Source organism: Clupea harengus, chromosome 22 (assembly GCF_900700415.2).
Source record: "Clupea harengus chromosome 22, Ch_v2.0.2, whole genome shotgun sequence".
Classification (NCBI taxonomy): Eukaryota; Metazoa; Chordata; class Actinopteri; order Clupeiformes; family Clupeidae; genus Clupea; species Clupea harengus.
The window spans coordinates 1,433,300-1,461,259 of NC_045173.1; the positions used below are offsets into that span (position 1 = coordinate 1,433,300).

The 27,960-nt window shown below is 45.5% G+C and overlaps 1 protein-coding gene across 6 annotated transcripts; it reads left to right on the forward strand.

Annotated features, from left to right (window-relative positions):
• The first annotated feature begins 1,369 nt into the window (after nucleotides 1-1,369).
• gigyf2 (GRB10 interacting GYF protein 2) lies at nucleotides 1,370-27,926 on the forward strand. 6 transcript variants are annotated; one of them, XM_031559413.2, is made up of 29 exons: nucleotides 1,370-1,478; nucleotides 5,313-5,369; nucleotides 5,492-5,636; nucleotides 5,745-5,840; nucleotides 5,997-6,105; nucleotides 7,607-7,715; nucleotides 7,938-7,978; nucleotides 8,159-8,191; nucleotides 8,311-8,487; nucleotides 11,407-11,618; nucleotides 12,805-12,958; nucleotides 13,651-13,905; nucleotides 13,999-14,180; nucleotides 14,315-14,447; nucleotides 14,843-15,009; nucleotides 15,117-15,211; nucleotides 16,232-16,378; nucleotides 16,533-16,663; nucleotides 17,036-17,139; nucleotides 17,430-17,576; nucleotides 18,942-19,091; nucleotides 21,257-21,580; nucleotides 21,888-22,010; nucleotides 23,360-23,689; nucleotides 24,869-25,062; nucleotides 25,398-25,546; nucleotides 26,118-26,308; nucleotides 26,600-26,747; nucleotides 27,015-27,926. In XM_031559413.2, exons 2-29 carry the CDS (start codon nucleotides 5,332-5,334, stop codon nucleotides 27,080-27,082), a joined length of 4,152 nt encoding a protein of 1,383 aa, XP_031415273.1. In that variant the 5' UTR covers nucleotides 1,370-1,478; nucleotides 5,313-5,331; the 3' UTR covers nucleotides 27,083-27,926. The 6 variants fall into 6 exon arrangements, with proteins under 6 accessions (XP_031415273.1, XP_031415274.1, XP_031415272.1 ...); XM_031559414.2 differs by having other exon boundaries at nucleotides 1,382-1,815; XM_031559412.2 differs by lacking the exon at nucleotides 1,370-1,478 and having other exon boundaries at nucleotides 5,170-5,369; nucleotides 23,363-23,689.
• Nucleotides 27,927-27,960: the final 34 nt, after the last annotated feature.

Consider the following 27,960-nt stretch of genomic DNA (forward strand, 5'->3'; position numbering starts at 1 on the left):
CTTCCTTGGTAGGATGGGTCCTTCTGAGTTCAATATCGGGTCGTTCAGAGGCTAGGGAAGACTCCTTCAAAGTCAAAGTCATGTTTTATTGTCACACAGCATGACACACAACACCACACACATGCGTTTGGCGGCGACACAGGACACACACACACACACACACATGCTGATGAGGTCGCCCGTGAAAATTGCCTTTTGCCTTTAACCCATCCTGGAGTCCTTGTCCTTCCTCAAGACAGCCAGGAGCAGTGGGCAGCCTTTTTTTTGGCGCCCGGGGACCAGGCCAAGTGTTCAGTCCAATCTTGGTCAGGGACGGACAGGGAGCGATCTTTTCTGTTCTTTTGTTCTTCCTAGCATTTGGAGAACAAACAATTGAACAGTCTAGCAAGTTTTTGCAAGAACAAGTGTTATGTAAGGTAAGACGGAGAGGCCTACGTGCAGAGATGAAGATCAGCTCAAACAGAGAGGACTGTTTTCTAAAACCATGACAGTGCTGTTTCCACAGGTGCAGGCTTTCAGGGACAGACAAATATGAATTAAAGGGTTTATGCATAGGGGATTCGGGATTAGTCAAGGGCAGGCAGAAGTACCCAAAACAGTCGTAAACAGAGTTTTGAAAACATGGACCAGGACACATCTGCTCATTATAAGTCGTCAATGTCTTGAAAGGTTCTTCGTCAATTAATGAGCAGAATATTTTGATTGGCTCAACTTGGATAAATGTTTAGGTTTGAGCAAAATATTCTGATTGGCTCATGGACGAATGCTCAAATTGGATGGAAGTCTGCAAGATTGAATAAACTTCAGTTCATCGCATTCGGTCGTCTGCCTTTCATTGAAGTAGCAACTTTAAGATTTGAAGAAGTCAATTCGCTACAACAATATCAGAACAGTCCGGCGGGATTCGATGGCGTAGTATCCTCTAACGCAGCCATCAAAGATCCTTCCTTGACTTTGAGAAACACCCTTTCTCTATTTCCTACCAGAAATTCTATGCACCAGTCGAATAGGCCTAATCAGTAGGAAAAAATGTTGTGGGCTCAACGGTTCTTGGCCTGACGTTCAATATCACCCATCCTATCTCATCTAATTTTCACGATAGCTAGAACTAGTCAACTCAATTTAGGCTGAAGGAATCCTCAAAATTAAACTCGGGTAGGCCTACAAAAACTTTTAAGGCTACAGAAACCCAATTCGCCTTGACTGTATTTTAGCTTGAAGAATGTAACAGTTGAATACATAAATTAGAAATGTTTTACAATAATCCTAAACTTTAGTATAACAGGGGGAACGCATCATGATCATTTGGCAATTTGGGATGAAGTGATACAAATGATCCACGAATCGCACTAGTCAGCAGATCCAGTTTCTTGCTCATCCGGGAGTTTTGTTGTCATGTGACCCTAATTCAGCCATCTTGTGGAAACGAAGAGAGAGTCAACTCGCATACAAACCCTGCGCTGTCAGTTTAAGCAGAGGTAAGACAGCGAGGCTGAAATAGACGATTTAGTTGTAAAATAAAGCTAATTTGTTAAGTAGTTAATTTACTGTAGTGTAGCCCCCATCCCGTAGTTCTGCGATGTGGTTAGCCGAAGTGTTGACATCCGCATGGCTGCCTGGCCTTGAAGCGTCGGTCTCAAGTGAAATACAGTAGCCGCTTTGGATTAGAGCGTGGTGGAAGTGTGCTAATGGGAAAACCTGTTGTTGCGGTAGGCTTCTTAGGCCTCACGGAGGGTTGGGGGTTAAGGATTAACTCGTGTGAAGTCACTTTACAACGCTACTGATTTGTCTGGCAAAATGAAGATACTGCGAAGTGTTAGTATTCCCCTGACATGTCCATTTGCAGAATGACGCTGAAGTAAACACCCATCCTACATGGCTAACGTTACAGTTGGCCATTTAAATGTTGCTATGTTTAATTAGCCTAACGCTAGCGTGAAAAGTTGTCAGTAAGTAATATTGGGTTGCTAACCAATACCTATGCTAGCTAACTGGCCTATGTATTCTAATGACTGAAGACACAGTAGTCTACACTAACATCCGCTAGCAACGACGACGTGTATTTACCGTAGCTAAATCAGCTAGGTAACGTTATGGTAATGCTAGCCTGCGTGTAATTCAGTTATAACGGGTGATAAAACGTCTGGCATCAACCGACATGCTGGTTGCATTACCAACTTTCACGTATTTAGTATTTACTTGAAGTAAAACAATTAACAACAGCTGTTTTCTGAACATGAACCAATGTGAGCTAGCTAACGTTAGCTGATGTACTTATTTGGTTAGTTAACGATAACGTTTCCCACCTTAAAGTGTTACAGGTGAACACATTGAAATTACTTGACTAGCAATCAAACTGTTTATTTTATTGGTAAATAACTTCACTCGCCTTGCTAATTATCGTATTCGATAAGCACACTGTAGTATGTTCACATATCTATTGCTAGCCAGCGAGAAGGAATTTAGCAATAGCTACGATAAATCTGGTGACCGCGACATTAGCTGGCTAACCATAACAGTCCATGGTGCTGCATCTAGCAATCACCACGTTGTATTAGCCACGTTAACGCAAAGTACTTCAAGGAAGCTAACGAACATCAGGTCAATGTCAGCTACCTTTAGTCAGACACAAAACATTGCTGTTGATTCTAGCTAGCAAAGTGTGGTGTGATCATGTAAATGGTGACAATAGAACCATTTAAACCTCATGTATCCTTGTTAGCTAGATAGCTAGCTAACCAAGCTGGTTAATCTGACAGGTTTTAAAAATTGCGTTGCCAAAGAATGTCATGCGTATTTTGTTCCTAGCAGTAACGATAGCTGAAATCCATAACTTAATTATGTCTACTGTTGGAAATGTGGCAAGCCAACCATGGTTGTCAATGGGAAGCAGTGTTAAGTTACTTGTTACCAAATGGAGAATAACGTAGTTAACGTTAATTTAGTTCGCGCAAGTCTAGCTAGTTTACAAATAGCAGCTGTAGCGATGGATAACTTGGTTCGCTAGTTTGTTAGCATGGTGCCAGTGAAGCCAACTTATCATTAGCTTGGTAGTAACTTGGACACTAACTTTGCCTTATAAACATCAGACAAATATGTGTTCTTTTGGCTGGTTATGTAATGTCTCAATATGCACCGCTGAAAGATGTTTAGATGTTCGCTTCGTCGCCAGTTTTTATGTAACATTGACTGTCAGTTAAAAGGGCCTCTTGCAAGGGTGTTTCTACCCAGTCATCTGCTGTAACCGGTTCTAGCTTTAGATAGACCCCTGCTAACGGTAGCTAATGCTAGGCTAGGTAGGTAACTTTAAGTGTTTAGAAATATCTTACTCGACTGAACGCAATTTCAGTTAATGTTACCGTTTTATTTATAAGCCACTTGCATTAACGCAGGATGTCACTAAGTTACTAATTTGCACATAACCGAGTGAGCAACATTGGCGCATGGCGTTCAGCCATGGGTTTATCTTGGAAGTTGGCATGTGGCCTCCAGTTGTCCACCTCACCAACCATTACCTCAAAATGAGTAGCCTAATTGTTTTTAATCTGCCTGTTGAAGCGATTGGACTGTACCTGCAACCATGTAATCTGTTGGCAGGGTAAAGACTGAGATATAAGTACACGTGGGTTCAAGTATGGAGGGTCTGTCCTAGGATCTACGCTAGTTGGATGTTGTACAGACGTCAGACATTTTTTGTCAGTATGGTGGAGAGTACGCCACTGCTTTCGTTCTACTGATAAATGCCCGATAACCACTTCATGAAATGTCTAGCCTCATTTTGAATGATCGTATACAGAACAGTAACACTATGAACTATGTTTTGTTTCAGTCGTCAGTTTCTTGTTTTTATTACCTGAAACCAAATATGTTGCAAAATACTTGTAAATAACATCGAAAGCTAAGGTGTAGTCATTGTGCTTCGTAAAGTCTCGCAGACTGACAAGGTAATGGCAGTGTGAGGGATACCCTCTGTTCAACAGGGTTCTCAGAGAACTCCCTTCCTAATCGGGAAGGGATCTTAAAATAACTTTTAGAGTGTGTTGTAATATTCATTGCCCTGTGAGAGGGCAGCTTTACTCCCTACAGTGAGGGGGAATATCTGATAGTTGTGAGGTCTGAATCGATACCCATGTCAACCAAATTCATGTGATCCAGATAAGACTTAAAATGTGTTGTTCATCATGATTATAGTTGTCTTAAAGCGTTGGCATGTGTGGTACCCCAGATTATTTTAACATGGCAAGAAAATAAATTAGACAGCCTGTATGCTTCACTTAACTTTGTCATTTATGTCAGTCTGATGATGGCTGCTGCTGTCTTGACAGGGAATGCAGATGAAGTATAAGATTTGCTTTATACATAATTCCCCTGTGCTTCTCAGTTTTGGGGTGTTCGTGGGCCTTTATTGTTAAATACCATAGAAACCCCCCCCTGCTAAACCTACAACAGTCCCATTGTCTAGTGTCAACCTCAGCTAACTGGCCTTCACACACCTATTGCTCACAGCTCAGTTTTCACAGGGTCTTTAGTCTGGAAACTCTGTTTGCAAAATGGATAACTGGGCCATTCTGTGCCCTCCAATCAGGGACCAGTGTGGATGGCTAAGTGCGATGACGTAGAAGTGAAGCGTTGGTTTGAAATGTAGTTGTAGCAATTGGAAGCAGTAGAAACAATTATAGCAACACTAGCAAACATTGAAGAATTGAGGCCAGAACCAAAATAATGTGTAAATGTCTTCATCAAGGGCAAATACATTGTTCATTTAGGAACAGGCTAATATAGCAGCTGGATGCAGCGACTGGAAGCAATCCCCAGTTGAGCGTGGCCAGACCCAACCTATTCACAAAGTGAGTTTGGGTCTGGTTATAGCAGGCTTAACCTCAGCCCCTCTTCCCTAGGCACCTTACGGTGGAAACCCATGACACCGTTACGAGCGACGCGATACTCTAATCCCATGCATTTCAACGGGAGCCAATCCATTGTGACGTAGACCACCTTTTTGGGCGACGCGACCGATAAAAGTTGAAAAATGTTGAATCCTATGCAAATGAGGAGCGATTTTTCCCGCAGCGGCCAATCAGAATGTTTGGTGTCGTCTCTGACAGTTTGAAAATGCTATTTCCACACGTTACAACACGCCCACTCAAAGTGATGGAAGCGTATCGCGTCGCTGTCATGGTTTTGCACCGTTAAGCAGTCAGCTGTGAATGGGATAGGTGAAACCTCATACTGCGCATCCCTCTTGACGGCTTGCCTGAAAAGCTGTGCTTATGAACACTTACCCTTGCTCTCATGCTTGTTGTCTTCCACAGAATATCTAGGAAAAGAACAATGGCAGAAACCCAGACACTTAACTTTGGACCAGAATGGTAAAGAAAATCTTCTGCTTGTGCCATTTTCATGAGTTGAACTCTAGCTCTGACTCCCTTGGTATGTGTCTGGACTTGTTCACATGTTCACTGTTCTTGTCCCCCTCGCCCTTTTCCCTCAGGCTCCGGGCTTTGTCTGGTGGAGGTGGTGGTGCTAACAACAGTGTTGCTTCTCCACCTCTCTCCCCTGCTTTGCCAAAGTATAAACTAGCAGACTACCGTTATGGGAGGGAAGAAATGTTAGCACTTTATGTAAAGGATAACAAGGTAAGGAAATTATTGAATAAATAAAAGTGTTGTCTTGTGATAATTTTTGGTTGTCTGTTGTCACTGTACCTGCTTGTTTTTAGCTGACCAACCTCTTGCTCTCATTAGATTCCCATCGATCTACATGATAAGGAATTTCTTCCCATTTTACAAGAGGATCCCTTACCACCGTTGGCCCTTGTACCCTTTACAGAAGAGGAGCAGGTGATTTCTGTGCACCAACAAACATGCACACCATAGAGTTTACACATGCCACGTCAGTTACACATAAACACATATTTGTTGTTTAGAAACATGATGGGTGAAAATATGTGTGGAAAGTGAAGATTGTGCTGATGTTTTGTCTGTTTGTCTCCACAGAGAAATTTCTCTATGTCTGTAAACAGTTCGGCTGTGCTTCGGCTGACCGGAAGAGGTGGGGGGCCTGTAGTTGGGGTGCCCAGAGGTCGAAGTTCTTCGAGGGGACGAGGTAAACATGGAGGTTGAGCTCATGCAAGTGCCTCCTCGACTACAGCTCGCCTTATCCTCTTTTTGGCTGAGTCAGTTTTCAGAGATCCTCATTGAACTGAGCTGATGCCTAATGGAACTTGCACAAGTACAAGTGTTTCTCACAGATCGATTTGATTTGATTCGATTCAGAGAGTTTTCCATTTTCTATTTATTTTATTTGAAAAAAAAAAAAAGGGTAAAGAGTAAATTAGTTCTGAAATATTCTCTGAAGATGAGTGTTCTATAAACGAGGTGGTAAAAAAAGAAATAGGTAGCAGAATCTCTGCTGGGAATCCAGTTATTTAAGTGAGTGAGTGCTGTCTCCATATAAGAGACTTGGTATGTGGGGATTTCACCTTATACCAGTCAAAGCAGAGGTGTGTCAATGCCTGTTTAAATCCACCTTCTACGTTACATTGAACATTAATTTGGTTGAGTTGCAAGTGGGCCCTCATTGATTATCCATGAGCTGCATCAGTGTCTCATTAGTGGACACAACTACACAACTGTAGGCTGTACACCAAATCATCATACACACTTACGGGTGGATAATTCGTCCAAAAAGCACCAGACACAAACACAGACGCCACGTCTACTGCAACAATGGTCGATGTAATTAGTAAGACCTGTTGCCTTTGGCATGGTCTGTTTGAGCTATAAACCGATAATGATTAACTACTATATAAACAGTTTAACAGTTAATTTCCCTGACTGCTCTGTCAATTACCCCACCTTTTGTTATGTTGCATATGTAATGTTAGTTGAACAGCCTACGTTAACTTATTGAGTAATTCAACAGTATGTTGATGGACAATCTCACTGATCTGATTCAACCATTTGAATGATGTGTACATGAAATGTCCTACACTACATCTTCCTGTACACTCTGTAAAGTTGTTACGATAAGTGAAGGAGCCCATCAAATAAACGTTGACACCCTTAAATTCACACAGTGCATAGTGTAAAGCTAAACATTTAGATTTATTTAAATTTGGTGTTACATCTCACTTCATCTTGCCTGCTAGCTGCCGAGGTTTGTTAGTAGAGTTTTCAGTCACTTAGCTATTTCGCTGCTAAGCGCAAGATTCTTACCACACGGAAAAGTAGCCTCAAATTCTTTGTTTACTAATATTCTGATTTGGCCTACTACTAAATCTAGATTAAAAAGACTGGATGGAAAACTCTTTAGTCTGTACATTGTCACCTGTTTATTAACATGCACAGAAAAATAGGAGAAGAGAGGTGAGCTTTGCAATATATTGGGATTATTGCCACTTTCGCAGACAAACTGTTAAATTGTGGTGCGTTTTTCTTCAAATAGATCAAATATATATATTTTGTAATTGTCTTAGATTATAACCACTCAATCCCATCTGGTTGAAACACTACCAGGTCTCTTCAGTTGTCTTTATATTACATCTCTTGAGTTTCTGATCGTTGGTGATTCATTCCATTTTCTGTGTCTATCTGTGGAACAAAAGGCCGGGGCAGAGGAGACGGAGGGTTTTACCAAAGAAGTTTTGACGATGTGGAGGGAGGCTTCGGCCGTGGAGCAAGGGAAATGCACCGCTCTCAAAGCTGGGAGGAGAGGTAGTCCACACACTGTTGAGTTTGTTTTATCATGCAAACCCTTACCGTGTTTCTCCTCATAGCATTCACACACACAAGACCATAGAAAGACAACATTGGATGTTTTTGCGTGTCTGATGTAATGCCAGTGGTTAGTTTAGATCAATGCTTTTTGAAGCTGTATGTGCTAACTTGCACAGATCAAGTCACCTTAACAAGTTTTGTGTGTTTTTTTCCATCCAGGGGAGACCGAAGGTTTGAAAAGCCAGGACGAAAAGATCCAGGTTTGTATGGAAACATTCAGAGTATGTAATGTATGTATGTGGGAAAACACTGAGATTACTTTGTATACTGTGTACTCTGTGTATAGACCTAGTAAATGATTCTATGATATTTAGCTGTGAGAAGTAGTCTCTGTTGTTCACCTTTCTGTCTCCTCTCTCTCTCTCTCTCTCGTTTTGTAGAGGCAGCCCCAGCTCATTATCAGCTTAATCACAGTAAGTCACTCTCCTGAGACCATTGGAAGATATAGCTACCTCTCAGAATCTGTGTTGGTTATCTGTGTGATCCAGTTGATCAGGTCAGGTGTAATAAGCACTGTTTGCTGCCTCTGCAGTACGGGCCAACTGTGAGGACGGAGGGCCGGGCCTTGTGCGTAAGCACGACTCCACACGGTCAGAGATCGAGAACTGGCGCTCATCACGCGAGGAGCAAAATGGTGAGGAAGACGAGGGGGGTTGGCTGCTAGCGGGCTCAAGGCGGGATGGCGACCGGTGGTGCCCCCCCAGTCCAGGTGCGCCCAGCTGTCCCCAGCACAGACAGACAGACAGACAGACAGACAGACAGACAGACAGACAGACAGACAGACAGACAGACAGACAGACAGACAGACAGACAGACAGACAGACAGACAGACAGACAGACAGACAGACAGACAGACAGACAGACAGCAAAATAATCACAAAACACACACAAAACCAGACACTGAAGCAACAAATATGTATATATACATACTACTACTAGATAAAATAAATAGAATAACAAAAGATAGAACTCTAACTGTGCAAATGAAATGTGCATTGCAACTCATTGGATATGCCTCCTCTCCCTGCACAGAGGGTAGTCATTATATATTGCTATTGCAGTGGACATGAATGACTTCCTGTTGCCGTCCGTCTTACAGCGGAGTTGAAGGAGCCTCTAACTGTGAAAACACTGCTGCTGCCTGAACAGTGTGTCGAGCAGCATATGAAGTGTTGTCCAGAATGAGCAGTTGTGTTTTTTTCTTCTTCTCAACATCCTCCTCTCACCATCAACTCAACAGAGCAGTCCCCAGCACAGAGCATGCCTTCCTTATCAGCTTGTTCAGTTTCTTAGTGTCATTGGCTCGGATGATTTCGGTCCTAACAGAGGACTGCAAAAAAAATTCCACTTGCAACAACAGACTGGTCAAAGATATGCAACATCTTGCTGCAGGTATTGAAGGACTTAAGCTTCCTCAATAAATGGTCTGCTCCGTCCTTTCCTGTAGACCGCCTCAGGGGTCCAGTCTGTTGTCAAGGTGAACACCTAGGTATCTAGCCATCCACCTCTTCTCCCAGGGTTGAAACGGTGTTCAGCTCAGTCCTGGTCCTCCTAAAATCCACAATCATCTCCTTCGTCTTGGTCACATTTAAGGGGAGATGGTTGGTCTCCCACGCTACAAAGCAGTTCACCAGTTCACTTTCCCCAGTATCCTGTCCACCATCGACACAACCCACAACTATAGTCATCCACAAATGTTTGCAGATGGTAGGACTTCGAGTTGTATTGCATGTCTGGGGTATACAGGGTGAAGAGGAAAGTCCCCTGCGGTGCTCGTGTGCAGCTAACCACCTCCTCAGACACACATCGCCTCAGACCCGTAGACTGTGGTCTGCCTGTGAGCTAGTCAATCATTCAGCAGGTTGTGGAGGTGTCTGCCTGCATCCCTTGCTTCCCTTGTTAAACAAACAACTTCAACCCTAGATCTTTTTGGGTCCAAAATTTGACTAAGGACAATTAACGATCTAAATCGCTGCAGTATTGAGTTGGAATGCTGTAAGCGGCAATCACAAAACATCTACTCAATGATGTACAATGTGGATCAGACAGAGATATACCTGTGTCTGTTGACCTCATTAACTATAAAGAAAATGTAGGAAATGACTTTCTACAGGAACTGAAACTACAGAAACTGTAGAAACAGTAATTTTTCACCAGCTGTGGAGGTGCGCGATCTGTGTGGCTGGGGGGAGGGAAGAGGGAGGAGGCAGCTGAAGGTCCTGTACTGAACCTGTTGAAGAACACATTCAACTGGTTGAGGCTCTGTTCAGGCTTCAGCCTAATGACCCTTCACCTTAAACCCAGTGATCATCATCTTCATTCCCAAGCACACATCCCTCGCGTTGTGTTGCTGGAGCTTGATCGCTCTCAGTCTCACGTTCACCTGCCTCAGTAATTCTGTCCCCATGCCTGCGATCTCTCTTCTGCCTGTCCCATCAGCTCCTTTAGGTCACTGGGGATCCAGGGTTTATTATTGGGGATGCATTGCACTGTCCTGGCTGGTGTGTAGGGTGTTATCAACACAGAAGTGAATGTAGTCTGTTCTGCAGTCAGTCATTGAGTTGGTGTCATCTCCCTGGGGCTGACTGAGTCTCATTGGCTTCCTGTCACCTCTGACCTCTGGTTGCTGCTGAACTCAATCCTATTGGTCACAGGTTGCTGCTGAACCCAATCCTATTGGTCACAGGTTGCTGCTGAACCCAATCCTATTGGTCACAGGTTGCTGCTGAACCCAATCCTATTGGTCACAGGTTGCTGCTGAACCCAATCCTATTGGTCACAGGTTGCTGCTGAACCCAATCCTATTGGTCACAGGTTGCTGCTGAACCCAATCCTATTGGTCACAGGTTGCTGCTGAACAGTGGGTGTGTAGATGGGGGGGGTCAGAAGTGCCAGCATGGAGCCGTAGGCATTCCTCACATTTGCATAAAAGGAAATCCAATGTTTTATTTATCTCTGGGATAGTTTGAAGTGGGGCTGAGAGAGAAGAATTGCTGCAAAGGCATTCAGGTGTTGTGTTGGTAGTCTGGCAGTGACTGAGTTAATGACGTCACACACACCGCGTCTGCACCAGCTGATGCACCGCACCAAAGATGGCCCATGTTCCCTTCCCTCTGCCTACTGTCCCTCCCTCATGCAGACCGATAAGGGGGTAGATTCCGATGGCACATTCAGCAGCATGAGCTCTACTTGAGCTGCACACTGAATACATGGGGCAGACACAATACTCCCCTCCCCACATCTGACAACTCAGTCCTGTGTGCTTTGGGCACTAGACTTACACACACACACACACACACACACACACAGTGTTCACAGTGGAGAATGGATGTGTGTCTCTGAGATGGTGCCAAATGTAGCCATGGTTAGCCCTGTAGCACACTTTTGAAAGGGGTCCACAGTTCAACATGACAAGGTCTAAAACTGTCTTATGCTTGGCACTCTTCCCCTATTATTGTATTTTTGGGAGATGCATTTTCCTGTAGCCTCATGTTCTCTCTCTCTCTCTCTCTCTCTCTCTCTCTCTCTGTTCTCTCTTTCTGTTCTCTCTTTCTGTTCTCTCTCTCTCTCTGCTCTCTCTCTCTCCTCTCTCTCTGCTCTCGCTGTCTCTCGCTGTCTCTCTGAGTAGACACGCCTCGTTCCGCTGGGTGGCGGGAACACCCAGAGCGCAGACGGTTCCCGTTCGACGCCCGGGGGGAGGAGGAGCGCGGTTACCGTAGGCCCCGCTCTGGCAGCGGCAGCTTGGAGGACGAGCGGGATGCTCTGCCCGAGTGGTGCCTGGAGGACGCCGAGGAGGAGACGGGCATCTTTGACTCTTCCGGAGCCTTCCACTCACTCAAGGTGAAGGCCTGCCCTAACCTGGTGTCATCTACTAGCTTTCTGTCCAACACAGATTTGAGCATTTAGGAGTCAGGAGTTAGTCCATTATTGTGTTTTATTATTATTATTATTATTTTGAATCAGACAAATGAAGACCTCTGATTTGCTTATCAGCAAATATTTTATTACGTTTCATTTCCTCTTTGGGCAATAGAGTTTCGCAGCACATGCTAAATGTTTGCCACAGTATGTGTGATGAGTGACTAAGGGTTGTGTGATTATACAAAGTCATGTGACTATTTAGTCATGACTAAAGGTTTATGTTGGCCTCACATGACGGTGTTTTACTTTTGATTCTCGTTCGAATCATTCATCAATATGAGACTTGTGTAAATGCAGGAGTTTTGTTTTCAGAAACCTTCATCCAACTATACCCCAGATAGTAACTATACTATATACTATACTAATAACTCTGATTTACTTAATCACCTTATATTTTATTAGCCATTGATGAAACGTTTCATTTCCTCTTTGGGCAATTGAGTTTCGTGGCACATGCCTAATGTTTGCCACAGTATTTGTGTGATGAGTGACTAAGGGTTGTGTGATTAAATAGTCACATGACTGTATAGTCATGACTAAAGGTTTATATTGGCCTCACATGACGGTGTTTTACTTTTGATTCTCGTTCGAATCATTCATCAATATGAGACTTGTGTAAATGCAGGAGTTTTGTTTTCAGAAACCTTCATCCAACTATACCCCAGATAGTAACTATACTATATACTATACTAATAACTCTGATTTACTTAATCACCTTATATTTTATTAGCCATTGATGAAACGTTTCATTTCCTCTTTGGGCAATTGAGTTTCGTGGCACATGCCTAATGTTTGCCACAGTATTTGTGTGATGAGTGTCTAAGGGTTGTGTGATTAAATAGTCACATGACTGTATAGTCATAACTAAAGGTTTATGTTGGCCTCACATGACGGGTGTTTTTCGAATTATTCATGACTTGCATAAATGCAGGAGTTTTGTTTTCAGAAACCTTCATCCAACTATACCCCACATAGTAACTATACTATACTGTATTCTCTAGGAATTGTTCTGGCTTGTTGTGGTGAATTGATCCAGCGTCTCTTGTTCTGTTGAGTCTTGGCGATGCCTCACAGCTGTCCTCTCCCCCTCTCCCCCCTCATGCAGAAGGGGCCCAAAGAGCCCATCCTCGAGGAGGCAGAGCATGACTTCCGACCTCTGGAGGAGTGTGACGAGCACTCTGAGAGAGACGAGAGCGAGTCGGAGGAGACCAAAGACCTGGCCGCTGAGGCCAGAAAGGAGGGGAGTGCCAGGAAGAACGGTGAGCACACTGTGCCCACTGAAGTCTGCTGCTCCTAAAGGGTTGTGCGGATATGTTCAAAACCGCGAAACTCGGTGTGAATGTTACTTACCTGACGTGTTTCACAAACCCACAGGAAGTTCAGTGAAATATGCACGTGAAATATTATTGGCCATTGTATGCATGCATACATCTGGGTTTAGACCCCAAATAATTTGTCAGAGGTGAAGGTGTCTGACACATTACTGATAGTGCAGAAGTACAATGACCATGACAAGAAATCATCCCTGACCCATAGCCCACAGTAATGGAACCCTGACCCATAGCCCACAGTAATGGAACCCTGACCCATAGCCCACAGTAATGGAACCCTGACCCATAGCCCACAGTAATGGAACCCTGACCCATAGCCCACAATAATGGAACCCTAACCCACAGTAATGGAACCCTGACCCATAGCCCACAGTAATGGAACCCTGACCCCTAGCCCACAGTAATGGAACCCTAACCCATAGCCCACAGTAATGGAACCCTGACCCATAGCCCACAGTAATGGAAGCCTGACCCATAGCCCACAGTAATGTTTCCCGTGTAAATGGCAGAAGCATCTCCGCAGTAGTTGCCCCACCTCTGGGGTATTTGTGCTCTTATTAGGCAAGCAGGATGAATTGCCCCTGACGTGTGGTGTTTCTCTGAACGTGTTTCTGTCTCAGGATTGGACATGGGAAGACCCGAGGAGGAGGCAGCCACGCCCACACCCGTCCCGGTGGCCACCACCCCTCCCAAGCCCACCGCTCCCTCGCCTCGATCCCCCATCCAGCCGCCAGTGCCAGCTGAGGACGGTCAGAGGCCGTCAGAGAGGGCCCCAGACGTCCCACCTGAGCTCTGCAAAGCCCCCCAGCCCTCCTCCACACCCACTGGCCTGGTGGAGGGCGTCTCGCTCCCTCACGTCACTTCCACCATCAAAGGTCAGTGCAATCGCTTCAGTGGAGTCTTCCTATGGATGGGTGTGCTGAAACCACTGTGTTGAATAACTTCTCTTGTGGCTTGTGTCCCCGCAGACATGCCATCCCCCACACCCAAAGCCACACTACCACAGCCAGCACTGCCTCAGCCTCTGGAGAAGCCAGCAGCAGTGCCCATCGGTCTACCCTTCACAGCGCTCGGTATGCCACCCTTTGGCAGGCCCGGCGGCATGCCGCATTTTGCAGATGAAGATGAGGGACTAAAGCACTTTGAGCAGGTGGGCAAGGAGGTTCACACTCAGCTAGGCCTCATGCGCTTGGTTCGATTGGCAGTAAGATTGCTGATTGAAGTCAGGATACTGAAGGCTTTGTAATAGAGAGAGGAATGTGACTGACCCTCCCTACCTTACAGGAAGCGGAGAAGATGGTGGCTTATCTTCAGGACGGTGTGATGGACGAAGAGCGGCCCAAACCAACCGCCTTGCCCATCAGCCACGAGGCTGCCTTTAAATGGTTCTACAAGGACCCACAGGGGGAGGTTCAGGGTGAGCAGAGCAGAGCAGAGGAGAGGAGAGGCACACTGTCCCAGCAGTCCTACTGAAAGACTGAACACGCTTCAACTGGAAGTTTGCATGAAACCTAGCCTTAAGAATTATGAAAAACGCACACATTTTTTTTTATTTCACCAGCTTGAGAAAGTGTGTAGTTTCAAACCATAGTAGGTTCATCTTAATTCCACAATCCCTTGATATCCCTTGAAGTTGCAGAACAGTGATCGTGTATAACCATGGGTAACTGTGTAGAGGTCATTATTGGAGGTCCAATGACACAATCACAATAGAACTACTATAGAACTAGAGTTCTAATAATGGGTTACTGTGATGAGAGGTCTAACGAGCCTGGCCTAACTAATCCTCAACTCGCCTGCACCTTTCTCCAGGACCCTTCAGCAACCAGGAGATGACCGAGTGGTTTCAGGCTGGCTACTTCACCATGACCCTGTTGGTCAAGAGGGGCTGTGATGAGGTCTTCCAACCACTGGGGGAGATCATCAAGATCTGGGGGAGAGTTCCGTTTACACCTGGCCCAGCGCCACCGCCGATCCTGGTAAGCAAGCTCAAAGTCTGCATGCATGTTGTTTTACATTCTCCACACCCTGGGTGCCATCAGATGTCTTCCATCCTGATTGTGTGTGTTTGTGTGTGTTTGTGTAGGGGGGTGTTGATCAGGAGAGACTCAAGAGGCAACAGGAGCTGACTGCTATCAATCTCTATCAGATGCAGCAGCTTCAGTATCAGTACCTTATCAGGTAGGTCCTTTGTTCCTGTTTGCTGTGCTTGTTTGTGTGCCTGTGTTGTCATGGAAATGTCCTAACCCAAACTCCACCGAGTTTAACAGATAAGTTGGTTAATTCTATTTTACTCTGCCCAGTTAACATCACTAGCGGAGACCCCTTGATTGGCCAGGGTATTCATGAAAAATAAGCCTTTTTTAAGACACAAGGCGACTGTCTGAAAGGCAAAAACGATCAGGAAGTTTAGCGATCAGGAATTATACCTACTAATGAGGCGGCGTCAAACATAAAGGTACTCTATAGGTAGTTGGGTGTAGTGGTCGTAGGACCATAGAACAGTGTTCCCTCTTCATGAGCTTAGCACAACCGCTCGCTTATGCAACGTGTGTGGGCTCTAGCAGAGAAACAGACCGCTGGAGCTGCAGGGAACATTTGGTGGTAGGCTACCACACAAAGCAAGTGATGCCATGGTCGAATTTGATGGTGGAATTCTATTTGTTGCAGCAAATTGCTTGGTAGCACATACTACTCATGATGTGACTAGCTTATTGGGAACGTAAAAATAGTCAATCAACTGTTCTTCTGACCAATAAGAAGAAAAATGTAATAATTAGAGTGAGGTTGGTGTCCAACGGTCCATGGCGATAAGAACCTGCTATAAGAGTGGAGAACTCCCTGGATTTTCTATAGCGTTGAGCGGATTTCGTCAGATCTGGATATCTAAACGTATTCAAGCGTGAATGAGAACCGTTTCAGCCAGAGGACTACTTTTAATAATGTTCTAGGGGCAGATAGATCAATAATAATAATAATAATAATAATAATAATAATAGTAATGGGGCAGTGTGGGTGGCTCTTAGAACTCTTAGAGTGTCTGACATGAGTGGCCCTCAGGATAAAGAAGTTTGAGAGGCTCCTCTGAACCATACAGAAAAGAAACCGCATTGATCCCTGAAATAAACGGAAGTTTATTAAGGAGGTGTAGTGTTGAAAGTCTTCATCTCTGACTTGTGTGTGTGTGTGTGTGTGTTGTAGGCAGCAGTTTGTGCAGGCGCAGGCCCTTGCCCAGCAGAAAGCAGCAGCAGCAGCAGCAGCAGCAGCAGCAGCAGCAGCTCTCACCCCGGCACCCCCCCCACCGCAGCAGCAGATCAACCTACTCCTCCACCAGGCCCTGAAGATGAGGTGAGAGCTCCGAGTGTCTGTCATGGTGTAGCGAGGGCAGGAAGGTCATGTGGCCATGGTGATTAGCTGCTGATGATGATCCGCTGCACGTCCGTCGGGGGTGTGTGTGTGCACGGCGCGCTGCCTCTCTGAACTCAAAGTGTTTTCCTCTCAGGCCCTCTGAACCCCTGCTGCCCCCCGTCACGCGCTCCCTGTCTGTCCCAGACTCTGGTTCCGTGTGGGACATGCAGAACCCCCCCTCTCAGGCCTCCTGTGCCCCCAGCCTGCAGCCTGCAGTGCCCAGCAGTATGTTTCTCACACACACACACACACACACACACACACACACACACACACACACACACACACACACACACACACACTCTTCTGTTCCTTAGTAATGTTGCCCAGCAGTATGTTTCTCACACACACACACACACACACACACACACACACACACACACACTTCTGTTCCTTAGTAATGTTGCCCAGCTAGAGGGAGATTCATAAAAGTGGAAATCACTCAAATGGCCGCTGCAGAAATAGCCTTTCATGGATAGTGGTGTGTTTTAAACTTGTGAAAAGGAACCACAACCTAATTGAAACTGATTATCAATTGAACAGCAAGATGCACTTCCGTTTCTGTTGATTGTACTGAAACTCAGTTATGTGTTTCAGCTGCGTGGGAAGGCAGCAGTGTGTGGGATTTGCCCATCGATTCGACGGCACCAGCTTCTACCATTGAACAGATCCAGCAGCTGGAGAAGGCCAAGGCTGTGAAGGTGAGGAGAACTCGGGGTCTTCAGATTAGGAACTCTTGACTTCAAAGCATTAAACCCATTCCCAAAGTAAAGTGTAAAGTCTATGTTTGAGTGAAGTGAGCTGTGTGTTACGTCTATGTATGTGTGGAGTAGGCTGTGTGTAAAGTTTGTGTGAAGTGAGCTGTGTGTAAAGTCTATGTTTGTGTGTAAAGTCTGTGTTTGAGTGAAGTGAGCTGTGTGTAAAGTCTGTGTTTGTGTGGAGTAGGCTGTGTGTAAAGTCTGTGTTTGTGTGCTTCCGTGCACGTTCACAGTTGGAGCTAGAGCGACGTGAAGCAGAGCTGCGGGCCAAGCGTGAGGAGGAGGAGAGGAAGAGGATGGAGGAGGCTCTGCGAGCACGGCAGGAGGAAGAGCTGCAGAAGCGTCTGGAGGAGGAGGAGGAGCTGGCGCGCAGGAAACAGGTGAGGAGCCGAAGACTGGCGGCTTGACTGGGTTCCCATTCTCTGATGTTCCCACAAGGAGATGCAATGGAACTTATAGCATTTTGATATTTATTTTATTTTTGTTTTTTAGCAGACGCTTTTATCCAAAGCGACTTACATATGTGCGACTTACAAGGATGTATACACATTTTACATTTACACTGATGGCACACTGCACATCAGGGGCAATTAGGGGTTCAGTGTCTTGCTCAAGGACGCTTCGACAGGGAATCAAACTAGCAACCTTCTGCGTTATAATTGTTTTGGAATGGAATTGGCTTTCCTCCGCCAGTGTGAACTGCACAGGTCAGAGGAGGAGTATTGATCTGTGTGTTTACTGGTCAGAGGAGGAGTATTGATCTGTGTGTTTACTGGTCAGAGGAGTATTGATCTGTGTGTTTACTGGTCTGGTCAGAGGAGTATTGATCTGTGTGTTTACTGGTCAGAGGAGTATTGATCTGTGTGTTTACTGGTCAGAGGAGTATTGATCTGTGTGTTTACTGGTCAGAGGAGGAGTATTGATCTGTGTGTTTACTGGTCAGAGGAGAGGAGTATTGATCTGTGTGTTTACTGGTCAGAGGAGAGGAGTATTGATCTGTGTGTTTACTGGTCAGAGGAGAGGAGTATTGATCTGTGTGTTTACTGGTCAGAGGAGAGGAGTATTGATCTGTGTGTTTACTGGTCAGAGGAGTAGGGCTGAACGATTAATTGCATTTGCGATTTAATCGCGATATGATAGAACGCGATTTTCTAACCGCAACGTTCGCGATTAAAAAACGTGGTCACAAATAAATAAATAAATAAAAAATTTAAATATTTTTTTTTAAGATGGTACATTTTGCACACAGTGTTTAAAAAGTGCATGCCTAGTGTTTATACTTAAAATTACTTTTTTAAAATTACTTAAATGCACAGTGGCAAAGCCACCGATTTGTTGTTCTTGTTTCTGTAATGAGCAGTTAAATAAAAATGTAAAATGTGGGAAAGAATATTTGACACTAAATGTATCTAATATTGTGTTAGTCATATTTAAATCATTCATTACGTTTTGTTGGGGAAAAAAGAGGATAAAAAAAAAATCGCATATCGAATCGCAATCGCAATATTTTGGTAAAAAATCGCAATTAGATTATTTTCCCAAATCGTTCAGCCCTACAGAGGAGTATTGATCTGTGTGTGTACTGGTCAGAGGAGGAGTATTGATCTGTGTGTGTACTGGTCAGAGGAGTATTGATCTGTGTGTTTACTGGTCAGAGGAGGAGTATTGATCTGTGTGTTTACTGGTCAGAGGAGAGGAGGAGTGATCTGTAGTAGTGAGGAGTGCTGACTGGTCCGTCTCCACAGGAGGAGGTTCTGAGGAGGCAGCTTGAGCAGGAGGAGGCTAAGCGCCGGCAGAAGGAGGAGGAGGAGCAGCGGCTGGCCCAGGAGGAGAGGAGGAGGAGGGAAGAGGAGGAGGAAGAGAGGAGGCAAAGGGAACAGTTCCTCCGCAAACAGGTAGATCCTTCCAGAAAATCTGAACATGCTGCTACTTCAACCGTCCCTTGCTATTAACTGCGGTTTATACATTGATTTGAGCTAAATTCCTGCAGCCCTGTGGTTAATACTCAGGTGCGTCCTACACGCTGGAATTCATTTTTCCCCGCCTGGTTGTTAGTAACATGCATAGCAACGCTGCAAGGGAAGCATGAGGGTGTCTCTCGCCCTTTCAGATACGAATCCCATTAATGTAACAGGTAAACACTAAATGGGATGGATAAAACAAGCAACAGATGTGGTGTATTACCAGCAGACGGTCTTCAACTGCCTATTATCCTATCCTGTTAGAAGTGAAACTCTTCCATTTAAACCGTTTAAGGTTCTAAAAAAGTGTTCTTGGCAAACATAACTAGACAACCGCTGGCAGGTGATGTTAAGTGGCTTCACATAGACATTAAATAATGATATCAGTGTCACATTAGTGAATAAGGGCTCTCTGATATCAGTGTCACATTAGGCCCCGTGCAGACGAAGTCTAGTTTGCCTGAACCCGGAGAGAAACGTCTCCGGATAGCCCTATCGTGCACACGAACCCACTGTATCCGCACACTGTATCCGCACTCCTTCGAATCGGGGGTCCAAAGTGAGTAAACTTGAATCTGTTCGCGGGTTGGTGTTCGTACGCGTGCCCTATCCGCAAACCCTTTCTAATCTGATCATGTCATTGCCCCACGTGATCGCCTCGCAACCTCAGGCTGAACCCGTATTAACCCCACTGACGTGGCTCCTTTTTCGTGACTTACATTTTTCTACTGTGCTTAGTTGTTTGTATTGGGATAGTGTGCTGCTCTACCTACATGTGGATAATTTTCGTGGTCTTACTTAGCCAGTTGGACTTAATTTTTGAGACCAGCCAGAACAACGGACACCACCGTCATTATTAAATAACTGAATGGGTTGCCATGGCGCAGAGTGTGGCAGCCTGTTATAGCATTTTAAATCTATCTATTACCTTGCTGCTATTACACGTGAATTTCCCTAACGGGATTAATACAAGTTTATCTATCTAAATCGATGTTGTTAGGAAAGGGATGACATTAACAAACCACACTTTAATCTATCACTGTTTAATCTATTTGCATCAGACCGTTTTACAAAATCGTTTTTAAAAAGTGTCAGCAATAGCCTATATGAGCAAATCTGACGTGAAAAGATTTTTATTATAGACGGAAATTTCAAAACGGCTGTAATAAAGATGAATGTTACTTAGCTCTAGTCCTGTCAGACAACGATAGCGATAGCTACTAGCTAGCGTTAACATTACTTCAGAGGTACAGTACGTGAAGGACAAAGCCCTCAACAATAGCCTACATTTGTTGTTAGTAATAAAACCATGAAATTGGAAGCAATTGTAAACCATGAAACATCCAGGATCCACAGCACTTGCATTGTGGTCTCTCGTGCTCAAGCTCAGCATCTCCATAAAGCACAGGCATTTAAACAACTCAGACATGTCATGTTGCACATCGCTTTGTTGCACTGCTCTACAAAAATACAAAATATAATTACTTTTTGCTTAACCTACAGTCTGCTCTGACCACTGATTTTAATAACCACCATAATGTGTTACTGTGCAGATTAAATGTAGGCTATGCGACTAGGCTAAACGTTGCTAGTTGGATTTCGACTACTGTCATATGTCAATTTATTAGCATGCTCTTGTCTTCTTCTCCGTTTTCTGCAGTTACATCTAGCACCGTTCAAGCGCCACCAACAGGCATGGGGGATGTACTACAGCGGATTCAATCGGATTCGCTGGGTTCATATGCACGCAAATTTCTCTTTACCCGGCTCTGTGTGCACGCGATTAAAAAGTGTATCCGTGTGAAAAATGAGTCCGGGTTCAGGCAAACTGGACTCCGTGTGCACGGGGCCTTAGTGAATAAGGGCTCTTTCTGATATCAGTGTCACATTAGTGAATAAGGGCACGCGATCGATTAACGATTCAACGTTTAGTGTTCAGTCTTAATGGCAATGATGTGTTTTCCTTATTAGGACTGCAGTTAGCCTTGACGGTAGAACCTTGCCTAATCTGATCCCATATATAATGGGCCTGGACCCAACAGTTGAGTATTAGTTGTAGTGTGGTGTTAAACATGGCTTCTGCGTTGCCATGACTTTAGGAAGAGGAGCGCCAGAAACAGGAGGAGCAGGAGGCCCTCCGGAAGCGTGAGGAGGAGAAGCGGCGTGAGGAGGAGGAGGCAGCCGCTGTGGCTGTGGCGTTGGCACGGCAACAGCTCCAGCAGGAGGAGCAGCGGCGGCGTGAGCAGGAGGCCCAGCGGCAACAGGAGGCCCAGAAGCAGCAGGAGGTGCTGAAGCAGCAGGAGGTGCTGAAGCAACAGGAGGCCCAGAAGCAGCAGGAGGCCCAGCGGCAGCGGCAGCAGCAACAGGAGGCCCTCAGACGTCTGCAGCAACAGCAGCAGCAGCAGCAGCTCGCCCACATGAAGGTAACGCACACACACACACAGCCCAGCCAGGGGAGATGCACAGCTCACTGCATGAAGTTAACACACACACACACACACACACACACAGCCAGGGGAGATGCACAGCTCACTGCATGAAGGTGTTTGAGGTTGGCTGTTAATCCTGTTGGACTCTCATGCTCATTACTCAGAATGCAATCAGTGCACTTGTCTGCCACCACATGCAGGCTCTTGATGTTGAACAGGAAGTGGAAACTAGAACAGGAAATGCGTGTGCGTATATGCCAATGCTGACTTCTTGCTGCACTCTCTCTGCGATCTCTCACAGCTTCCCTCGTCTTCAAAGTGGGGTCAACAGTCTGCCTCCGTGCCCCCCCAGTCCCAGAATGCCCTGTCACTTGCCGAGATCCAGAAACTGGAAGAGGAAAAAGAACGACAGGCACGACAGGAGGTCCGTAGTCACAGTGGTGCCCGTGTGTGTGTGTGTGTGTGTGTGTGTGTATATATGTATGTGTGTTAGGGGTGTAAAAAAAAGCCTGATACGTATCGATATCCGTTTTTAGCGTGTAAGATACGACTACATCGATGCGTGGGATCCCGTATCGGTATTAAAATGGCATAAACCGGTCTTTGCCCGATTTAATAGGTTATGAACCGGTTCACAAGCGTTGACCTGTTGCATTTGATCTCAGTCAGAACAATGACAGCCTGTCATTGGCCAAAGCCCGCATAGCATAAACCAATCAGGCTGTATTCTCACAAATAACGCCAAGACCTGGAGAGAATGACAGATTACAACTCCCATTAATTTCAACAGCCAATGCTATGCTAGCTACTTCAGCCAAGGAAGATACATCGTTGTTGATTGCGTGATTCTACAGACATCCTCGGATTTCAATAATTATAATAATAATAAATAGGAGAATATTTGTATCATTAACAATTATGTTTAACATTTATAGTCATGATTCCGAGACCGAGCCATCGTGATGTCCTAACATAAATAAAAGCACTATATGAACACTGGAAATGGCAGTGAATAAATAAATAACCACTAAACTCAATCGCGTGGATATAGCCATAGTGGAATAGAATGGACATAAATACATTCTGTAACAGTACCTCCACCTCTGCCCTGGTGTAATTAGGTCTGGGTTTACCGGTGCTTGCTTTGAAATGATTTTGATCAGTCTCTGAAGTTGCTTTTGCGTTGCCTGTGGAGTGTGCGCATAATAGCATATAAGGAGCTGGCGGGGTGTTTCTGTATGCAAGTTCAGGTGCATGAGAGCGCGTTCAATTAAGAACACATTTCCAGGCGTTCATGAATCCAGCCGAGATCTTTTCTGAGGTTGTTCTTTTGAGGTTGGTAAGAAGATATTGAATAAGACAAGTAAGAAAATGTTTCGAGAATGAGGTCCATTGTTTCCTCACAACTCTGTGTTTTCAATTATTGAATCGCATCGAATCGTACTGAATCGTTTTTATCAGCATGCATCTTTTCTTGTATCGTATCGTGCCCATGTATCGAGATACGAATCGGATCGTCTTTGTCATGAGAGATTTACACCCCTAACGTGTGTGCGTGCGTGTGTGTATGTATGTGTGCGTCCGTGTGTGTGTGCGCGTGTGTGTGTATATGTGTGCGTGCGTGTGTGTGTGTGTGTGCGCGTGTGTGTGTGTGCGCGTGCTCCTCACACTGAAGTTGTTTAACGTTATTCACCTCCAAGCTTGAGTTGAGAACATGTGTGCCCATCTGCCCTCGTGCCCCCCTCTGATCTGACTGGCCTTCGTCCTCCACAGCAGCGGCGGCAGCAGCAGGAGCTCCTCAAGGCTCAGCAGCTGCAATTGCCGCAGCAGCCCCAAGCCAAGCTCTCAGGCTGGGGCAACGTGGCCAAGCAGCCGGCCGCCACCAAGTCCCTCCTGGAGATCCAGCAGGAGGAGGCGCAGCAGATGGAGCAGAAGAAGGAGCAGAAGAGGGAGCAGAAGCAGCAGCAGCAGCAGCAGCAGCAGCCGACACCGCCTCAGCCTCAACCTCAGCCTCAGCCTCAGCAGCAGACACCCCCGCAGCCGGCACCACAGCCGCAGCCGCCAACACCGCAGCCGCAGCCGCCTGTCCAGCAGAACCGCACCGTGAGTCCAGCGCCACTCTTCAAATATACTTTGGAGCTTTAATCTAGGGGGTAGGGGGGGTGTGTCTGAGGAAGTGGAAGAATTCAGAGATTTGGGAATCAGGGCCACTCTAGCTGAAAGGCCTGAATTATACATGATATGGTCTCGAGTCATGCTGAGGATCCTGTTCAGTGCATCCAATGCACTGTGTTCTGATCTCTGGTGAAATGCCATCTCAGAGCAGCTCATGGGATGTTTCACAGACCTGAGTCCCAACATGTGAGGATGTATGAAGAGCTGAGCATACAGTACAGCTTCATACAGTACAGTACAGCTTCATATAATACAGCTTCATACAGTACAGCTTCAGTTGAAATAACATTCACTTCTGGAGGGTCAGTTGGGGAACTGAGGATGTATGAAGGGCTTATAGTCCAGGCAAAGTAACTCATTTTGGAGCCAAAAATAGAACTAATTGTAAAATAATTTTTTTTCAGCATAGATCATTTCTATGAGGTGTCCAGAACAACATACTAAAAGTCCTAAGAAATCCTAGTTGAGGAAATATGTTTAATTCTCATCAATCCGAGATGTGCTAATAATGACAATACACCCCACTCCTATCAAAATAAAGCTTTACACAATGAAAGTACCCATGAAAAGAAACATTTTTGTATTACAAGTTTCATAAAAATGTATTTGAATATGCAAATGAGCTATACACTAATCGAATATGCCCAAAATACACCCAAATAGGCTTATTTTTTTCCCCTTTACTCCTACCACAATAAAACTTTACATAGTAAAAGTATACATGAAAAGTAACTTTTTTTGTATTACAAGTTTCTTTTGAAATTAATTTGAATATGCACATGAGCTCCACACTTATTGAATATGTCCTAATTTGCACTTTGCCTGGACTATTAGCATACAGTACAGCTTCAGTTGAAGTAACATTCACTTGTGGAGGTTCAGTTGGGGAACTGAGGAAGCTCTGTGGCTTTAACTTCAGATTAGCATTCAAAAAAAGAATCATTTCAGCAGAGACCTGTGTGGGCGTTTAGGGTTCCTGCCAGCTAGTCTGACATTTTAGAGGAAATGAGTGGTGTGGTTTTATAGTCCGTGTTGTGCTTACCGCAAGAAATCATAGATGGTGATCTGACTGAGCGTATCCTCTGGCTTTGTGTGTTGACCCCACAGAACGCTGTGAGCAGCTCGGTGTGGGCTTCTGTGAGCGGCGGCGGGGGGTCCACCTGGGCCTCGGACACCAGCAGCATCTGGGGGGACAGTCCCAACTCCAACGTGGGCTTCTGGGACGAGGCTGTGAAGGAGGCCGCTCCACCGCCCACACGCAAGGCCACCTCTCAGAAAAACAAGGGAAACGCTAACCTCAGGTACAGCCACAGGCCTGTGCTTACGCACACTCAGGCCGCTCTGTCATGCATCACGTGTGTGTGTGTGTGTGTGTGTGTGTGTGGGGTGGTGGGGGTGTGTGTGTGTGTGGTGGTGGGGGTGTGTGTGTGTGTGTGGTGGGGGTGTGTGTGGGTGGTGGTGGGGGTGTGTGTGTGTGTTTTCTTGCACAGGATTTGTTTCTCAGTTGTGTAGTATTTGTTGTGCTGTAATAATGGCATTAAAAACATTTACATGAAGTTTGTGTATATTTTTGCCCTAATTTCCGCTGTGTGTGTGTGTGTGTGTGTGTGTGTGTGTGTGTGTGTGTGTGTGGCAGTAACTCGGTGAGTGCGAAAGCCAATAAGAAGATGGAGGAAGAGGAAAGGCTGCTCAAACTGTTCCAGACAGCCAATAAGAGTCAAGATGGCTTCATGCAGTGGTGTGAGCAGACTCTGCACACGCTCAACACCGCCAACAACCTGGACGGTGAGCTGAAACACGCTCACGCACTTCTGGGGTTTTAGGGTGAAACATCTGCCTACTGTTTGGGTCCATCTCACATGAAGTGGTTCCTGAAGGTCACAGGTCAACCCTCTACCCTCCTTAAGTGCTGTCAATGATAAGATGATGATTGTGGGTGATTTGGCACTGGTTTATTTTTGTATCTTTCAGTGTTTCAATGATTGTGAGTCTCAGTTAACCTGGCATAACTGGTCCATTTCCAAATCACATTGGAGTGACGCATACATTCAAATGTCGCCCTCCTGAAGCTCCGACCTTCTAAATGAGCCCCAGTTAGTAATGGGTATGGCTGTGCTTTGGTAGTCTTAACTACATCCTTGACTATGATCTTTGTTTCTGTTCGCAGACAAATAAATCTTAGCCTAGATTGAGGCGGTTATGTTTCATTACATAAGTTTAATGCTCTAAAAGAAGACAGTATCACAATTCTAACTTTTTGATTTGAATAATGAAGTATTCATTAGCAGTGTGTTCCTGGCAGATGCAGGGGTTGTTCCTGATTGGCTGTTTTAATGTTTGACTCTGTCCTCCACAGTTCCCACGTTCGCTTCTTTCCTGAAGGAGGTGGACTCGCCCTATGAAGTGCACGACTACGTCAGAGCCTACCTCGGTGACACGCCCCAGGCCAAGGACTTTGCCAAACAGTTCCTGGAGCGTCGTGCCAAACAGAATGCCAATCAACAGAAACCACAGCAGATCCAGCAGCAGAAACGGCAGCAGCAGCAGGTGTGTGTGTGTGTGTGTGTGTGTGTGTGTGTGTGTGTGTGTGTGTGTGTGTGTGTGTGTGTGTGTGTGTGTGTGTGTGTGTGTGTGTGTGTGTGTGTGTGTTCCGATGCACCAACACGATTCCTTGTGCTCTTGGGCACGGAGCACCCTCTGGGGTGTGGCAGTCTGGTCTGGATGAGCCTGAGAGTGTAGTTAGAGAGGAGATGTGAGGTGCACCTGGGTGGAAGCTCTGACGTGTGTGTGTGTGTGTGTGTGTGTGTGTGTGTTGCCTGCTGTACTCTCCTCCTGTAGGACTCTGTTTGGGGAGGGACCACACCACAGGTCCTCCAGTCCAACCACACCAGCCTCCAGCAGCAGCAGCAGCAGCGCTTTGAGACTGTGACATCAGGGAAGAAGAAGAAAAAACAGAAGATGGTTCGAGCAGACCCCAGTCTCCTTGGTAAGCACACCGTCTGCACGGAGTGTTGCGTTGAAGTATGCTGTGGTTTATTTCCATGAGGTTCACCCACAGTAGTGTCAACTTCAGACCTAATCCTTTAAACCATTTGAATTGGATTTGTCTGGTTATTATAGCCCCTAGATCTGAGACATCTGCAATGATACATACTCTTTGGTTGAATAAGTAACAATCCATACATAAACGCATCTCAAAAATGAAGAGGAGAGGACGTTGGGAATGTAAGTGTCTCCATTGTTTCCCCTGCAGGTTTTTCAGTGAATGCCGCTTCTGAGAGGTTGAACATGGGGGAAATTGAGACAGTGGAGGACCTTTGAGGACCTGGGAAGGGAGTGCTCAACTCAACTCACCCCTCAGAGTATTTCCCATCTGGACAGCTGCCACTTACCTCCTCCACCCACCCACCCACATCACTACTCTTCTGTTTTTCTTTTTGCTGTCCCCCGCCCCCCCCCCCCCCCCCCCCCCCCCCCCCCGTGTCAAATTCCAAGCAGTGAACAGATCCTGGGAGCCTCCTGACGCCCGTGTCATGCCCCACCGCCAAGAGATTCTTACCAGGGGGGAAAAAACCCAACCCAACTCAACTCAGACTAGCCTTCACCCAGTATAACAGCTGAAGTTGGACTGACAGTCTGCGTTGGGAGAAGACCTCTGTTTGATCACCAGGTGCTTGCTTCAGGACAGGACTTCACCTCAGCATCAGTCCCAGCAGCTAGTGGGCAGCCCCACGATCAGTTTTTTTGAATTGTGAAGAGGAGGATCATACGTTTAAAAAGAGGAAAAAAAAAAAAGATGAAGATTATAGAGATATATCTTTTTTTTTTTTTTATTATTATTATTTATTGATGTTTTCCCAACCATTTTTGCCATGCCCTCCTCCTCTTCATCGTCCTTCCCATATGCTGACGGTTGTTCGTGGATGATGATGATGGTGTTGTAGGACCTAAGGATGTGATTCACCAGTGTCCTGTTTTAAGGACATGTTTTTGAAAGTTCCAAGTAGTTATCCATTTCTTGTAAAATATTAGGCTGTTTAAAGAATAAACTTTCAAATCTGCATCTGTATTGTAATATATGGAAACGTTGAACTAATGGAGTCATACTTTTTTATTGCAGTATGAAATAAATCAACAGTCTCTTGTGTGGGCTGTTTTACATCTCTTGCGTCTCTGTAAAGGACCTTTCGTGACTCGTG

Bases quoted from the DNA above. Each gene is read 5' to 3' on its own strand.
- gigyf2 (XM_031559411.2), top strand. From the start codon at position 5,293: ATGCTTGTTGTCTTCCACAGAATATCTAGGAAAAGAACAATGGCAGAA. The intron at 16,664-17,035 runs GTATGTTTCTCA...TATGTGTTTCAG, and splicing joins GCAGCCTGCAGTGCCCAGCA to CTGCGTGGGAAGGCAGCAGT. The intron at 26,309-26,599 runs GTGTGTGTGTGT...CTCCTCCTGTAG, and splicing joins AGAAACGGCAGCAGCAGCAG to GACTCTGTTTGGGGAGGGAC.